Below are 5,300 nucleotides of genomic sequence, written 5' to 3'. Positions count from 1 at the left end.
GTGCAACGGTGATGTAAAATTTTCAATTTTACCTTGTGTAGGAGCTAGCTTGTTATTTACTTATTTTTTTTTTAATAATTCACAATGCGAGGATTATTGTTAAAAACATTTATCGTTTTCACAACAATTTCACTAACAGTATTCGGTAAGTTTTACAGAATTATCTTATTAAATTTTAAATAAGGTGTGCTTGACAAAGCATGTGACTTAAGTTTATTAAAATTAAAAAGATACGTTATACTTATTCTTGAAATATTTTTAGCTCTTTATTATGTACTCACTGGTAAAGGAGAACAAATTAGTTTAGCATGGTAAGTACTAAAATTATCTTTAAGTAAAAAACAAATACGTTTGTTCCAAAATATTAGTAATATTTTAATAATACAGGTTCTTAGAGAATAGCTCCCCATATATGTGGGGTTTAACGGGAGTAGGTCTCGCTGTATCACTTTCTGTAGTAGGTGCAGCTTTGTAAGTTAATGTATATTTAAAAATAGATGAGAATAACTCAATAATTTTTTAATGGTTTCAGAGGTATTCATACTACAGGTGCCAGTATTATAGGGGCTGGTGTAAAAGCGCCGAGAATTAAGACAAAAAATTTAATTTCTATAATTTTTTGCGAGGCAGTAGCCATTTACGGTTTAATTACGGCTATAGTTTTCTCCAATTCCCTGTCTGTAAGGCTCACAATTAAGCTGCATGTTCAAATAAAATATTAAATACAAATTTATTACCTTTTGTAGGAATTTAATGTAGACCTAGTCAATTCAAATGAAGAACTTATGGCAAAAAATATTATGGGAGGTCATGTAATATTTGGGGCAGGAACAACTGTAGGCTTTGTAAATTTAGTATGTGGATTAGCAGTTGGTGTTGTGGGATCTGGAGCAGCTATAGCAGATGCTGCAAATTCCTCCTTATTTGTAAAAATCCTTATTGTGGAGATATTTGGAAGTGCCATAGGATTATTCGGACTTATCGTTGGTATTTATATGGTAAGTCTTTTTAAATGTTTTTATCTTAATTTAAAAGACTTTATCTGCAAATACAACAAGTGTTATTATAGTTTAGTTCAATTATAAAACGTTAGGTTTATTTATAAGTAATTCACGACCATATTGGGAAAAATGGACCCAGTACCCAGTTGTACTGTTAATAAAACGATGATAAATACACATTCAAATTTTGAAACATTTAAATGTGTTTTTAAAATAACAGCATAAGATACACAGAGAAATTAAATGAACTAGAGTATATCACCAAAAATAATTACAATTTACCTTAATTAATATGAGTAATTATTTCTTTCAGACATCTAAAGGATCTATGGGTAACACAGTGTAAATTATTTTCAAAAACTATCAGTTTAATATCTGCGTTATTAATGTAGTTATTACATTCTGAGTATCGAGTAAGATTGTATAGTCTATTAAAATAAATTATAATAAATTAAACTGAAAATTTATTCTCCTGCAGTTATAAATTCTGAGAATTATATCCAAGAGTGTTTAGGTCTAATAAAGTTAATCGGTTATACTTTGACAGATCTTCCGAATATATTGAAAGAAGGGGAGGGTATTTAATGATTGGTTTCTTTTGCGAATAAAGTGAAATAAAGCAAGTAAATACCACTCCTAATTTCACGTGACGACTTTTGAAGTTGTTCATTATATTGGTTTATGTTTGTAATCGAAAATTATAAAAATGAGGATGTTACTAGGTAAAGTTTTTGCTACAGTGGGTTTATCAACAATAACGATTCTGAGTAAGTAACTTCAACATTTCTTTAATATTTACTAATGATCTATCTGTATCACTTAGCACTTTATCATGTGCTCACTGGAAAGGGCGAAAGAATAAGTGTTGGCTGGTATGTATTAATTAATATTATTAGACAGTCATAATCAATGAATGACTTGTTTTTATAGGTTTCTTGAAGAAACAACCCCTCATATGTGGGCCACTATTGGTATTGGACTCTCAGTAGCATTATCAGTAGTAGGGGCTGCTTTGTAAGTAATATTCCCTTGTGTTTCATAGCAATGTACACAGGTAATTAAGCTAATTTTTTAGAGGAATTCATACAACAGGTGTTAGTATTATTGGAGGAGGTGTAAAGGCTCCCAGAATAAAAACAAAAAATTTAATTTCTGTAATTTTTTGTGAAGCAGTAGCTATATATGGTTTAATAACAGCAATAGTGTTGTCTGGAAATTTAGAGGTAAAAATTTGTGAAACGTGCCATTAATTTAATATTGAATTTTTGATTATCAGGATTTCTCTTGGAAAGTAATTAGAGAGCATGAAGACATTCGAGAAAAGAATTGGATGGCAGGCTATCTTATGTTTGGAGCTGGCATTGCAGTCGGTTTTGTGAATTTATTTTGTGGCGTTTGTGTAGGAATTGTGGGCTCTGGAGCTGCTTTAGCTGATGCTGCAAATTCAGCACTATTTGTTAAAATTTTGATTGTAGAAATTTTTGGAAGTGCTATAGGACTTTTTGGATTAATTGTGGGAATTTATATGGTAAGTCTAACTATACTTCATGAACAACTAAAGAGATTTATTTCCATTTCAGGTTTCTAAGGTATCAATGGGCGATAGTACACATTAAAGATAACTTTTTTGTTATTGTTCTCATCAACAGTTATACATACATATATATTATAGCCAAATAGTTCAGAAATTAGCTGTATCAAATTGTTAATGTGAGAAATATTACTGCACGTTGTATTTATAATTTTTCATAAGTAACTTGTATATAATTACACTTATTAGTTGTATCATTGTTTTCAGTAAAATAGTTGATGTGTACAAAATTATTTCAGACGTCAGTATTATTTTTTTCCTTGCTTCGAAAAATTTTTATTTGATTAAAATTGTTTTACTTCAACCTTATGCTATTTTATTAAATAATAATTATTACCTATAGGTTCATAATTTTTGAAAAGAGGCGTTTATGCTATTATAAGATGATATTTAAACTTAATATTAAGTCATTTATTCCTTCAAAAATAAACATGTAAAATGTAGATAAAAAAAATGGAAAACTATTTAAGGCACTTTCCTCAGTTAGGCTTTCAGTTTATGCAGAAGTATATTTCGTAGATCTTTGAAAGATTTTTCAAGACAGTAAATGTAATCTTTTCCAATTACATTTTTACCGTTATTCGTTACAAGCATTCCTACGGAATCGTCTCTTATGGAATATCTGAAAAATGATCATGATAATACTAGATGAAAGATAACTTGAGAATAATAACTAACGCAATGCCAAATCCATTATAAACTGTTGGTCCAAAACCCCCTGCTAAGACTCTGGGGGAAGTTAATGTACTGGTAGAAATAATATTCTGATTAATAGCCGAATAAGCATTATCTTTAAAAATATCACTTTCAATATTATCTTGTTCTCCAAGAAGTTTTAAGGCAAATAAGTGTCTATCAAAACCTTGGCCCATAGCAGCTTCTCTCGTTAATTTTGCATGATATTTTGAACATTCATCAATCAGATGAAATGCTTCCAATTTTGAAAAATGTTCTGAATTAATTGTTTCACTATATTCCTAAAACAATAAATATTGACTATGAACATATATTTGTTTATAATAACCTTTGTCTTAATAGTACAAGGTCGAATCGTTTCTGTTCTTCCATGTTTGAATGCAGCAGTGCTACAGGATTCATATGAAGGAACACACTCTGCTTTTAATTTGAAATAAGCATCCTGAAAGCTAAATATTTTAAGTATATGTAGAAAAATATAGAAAACCCTTACCTGAAAACCAAGCTGCATTATGGAATCAGGACTTATTTTAAGCTTCTTACATTCATTTTTCCCAATACCAAACATTTGAAAAACATTAACTTCTAAACTATTACAAATATCTGCATAGTTTTCTATTGCATCTTTTATTTCTTTCTTCATTTTATCATCCAGGTTAAACACTTTAAAAATGGAACAACTTTCAAATATCATAAAAAAATGAAAAAAATTGTATGTTACCTAACTTTTGGGGTTTATATGACAATTCAGTAGATGATTGAGTAGCTGAGGTAACCTGAGGATTTTCAATTGAATCTTGATGAATGTCTTGAAAATAGCGCAGAACAGCTACACCATCTCCCCAAGAATGTTCGAAATTTAGGCCTGCTACACCATCTTTAGAAATAATAAGCGAAAATGATTTGTCAAACCACCTAAACAGTAATACAATTAACATACTAGTACTTTTTAAATTTAGAATTTTATATACCTATTTTTTCCATCTCCATGAATATAATGTCTTGATAAAGTGGCATAAGCTTCATCTGTTAGAACATCTTGTAAATTAACTTCAGTGTCATCCAAACAGAGATTAAAAAATGCACTATCAATTGCATTTAATTGTTTTTCATTTCCCAAAGACAACAAATGTTGTCTTAAAGATGCCCATTTGTTTCTCTCAAGTGTAGTTAAAATGCCAAGAGGGAACTCTTCAGATGTGACATTACTACTGTTAATTATATATTTCAAATTTGAAAGAATTTCATTAGCAGGCAAAATATCTCCACTTTCATCAAAAACATTAAAAGTAAAGAATTGCCCCTTAAATTGTACCAGAACATGCTTTGCTTTGTAATCTTGCAAAATCTTGTCTTTATTTAATTCAGGGATTCTAGTAGAATAAAAAAGATTGTGATATTGACTCATGTCAAGCGGATATGCATTGTACAAGTATGCAACATACCAAGAGATAAAAGAAGGGACCAACGAACATACTGTTCTAAAAGCTTCAGTATCACTTTTTTTGGGGTTTAAATGATACACTTCTGGTTCCAATAAATTATCATTCAAAGACTTAAAAAAACGAGCACTACTTATTATCATATTTGCTGACTTCAGTAATTGATCATTGAACCCAGCTTTTGGATCATTATGAAAAATTAACGTTGGATTGTAGTTAATAGGCAAAGGTTTTCTATCACTCAAATACATATCAAACCATGGTTTAGAAATATAACTGGTATGTTTATTTTTCTTATCACTTTGTATTAGTTTTTCTTGCAGTTTTTTTCCATTATTATTTTGAAAGGTTGTAACATAGCTGTTGGTTTTTTCAAATGCTTCTTTACTTAGAAGTGGTTTCTGAGCTGCTAAATATCTTTTACATGTATCTTCTAATTTCGGTATTGGTAATCTAGGCAATGAATCTTGAAAATGCATAGTTGGAATCTTACTTCTTTGCCAATACTGATACTCAGCATTTTTCCAGTGTTTTTCTCTTAACTGTATTACTGCAGTTCTGTGTAGTACA

The 5,300-nt window shown here is 29.8% G+C and overlaps 2 protein-coding genes across 2 annotated transcripts; both read left to right on the top strand.

Annotated features, from left to right (window-relative positions):
• Positions 1 to 6: 6 nt before the first annotated feature.
• LOC108738241 (V-type proton ATPase 21 kDa proteolipid subunit-like) lies at positions 7 to 1,355 on the top strand. Its single transcript, XM_025979219.1, has 6 exons — positions 7 to 145; positions 263 to 311; positions 388 to 471; positions 533 to 680; positions 747 to 998; positions 1,315 to 1,355. The coding sequence occupies exons 1-6, from the start codon at positions 85 to 87 to the stop codon at positions 1,345 to 1,347; spliced, it is 627 nt and encodes a 208-aa protein (XP_025835004.1). The 5' UTR covers positions 7 to 84; the 3' UTR covers positions 1,348 to 1,355.
• Positions 1,356 to 1,536: 181 nt separating this feature from the next.
• On the top strand, positions 1,537 to 2,825 carry LOC108738240 (V-type proton ATPase 21 kDa proteolipid subunit). Its single transcript, XM_018471565.2, has 6 exons — positions 1,537 to 1,768; positions 1,825 to 1,873; positions 1,932 to 2,015; positions 2,077 to 2,224; positions 2,278 to 2,529; positions 2,582 to 2,825. Exons 1-6 carry the CDS (start codon positions 1,708 to 1,710, stop codon positions 2,615 to 2,617), a joined length of 630 nt encoding a protein of 209 aa, XP_018327067.1. The 5' UTR covers positions 1,537 to 1,707; the 3' UTR covers positions 2,618 to 2,825.
• The last annotated feature ends 2,475 nt before the right edge of the window (positions 2,826 to 5,300 follow it).

The sequence above is a fragment of the Agrilus planipennis genome, unplaced genomic scaffold (assembly GCF_000699045.2).
Source record: "Agrilus planipennis isolate EAB-ADULT unplaced genomic scaffold, Apla_2.0 scaffold88, whole genome shotgun sequence".
Taxonomy (NCBI): domain Eukaryota; kingdom Metazoa; phylum Arthropoda; class Insecta; order Coleoptera; family Buprestidae; genus Agrilus; species Agrilus planipennis.
The sequence above is the reverse complement of the archived record's forward strand: the minus strand, read 5'-3'. Positions and strand labels throughout refer to the sequence as shown.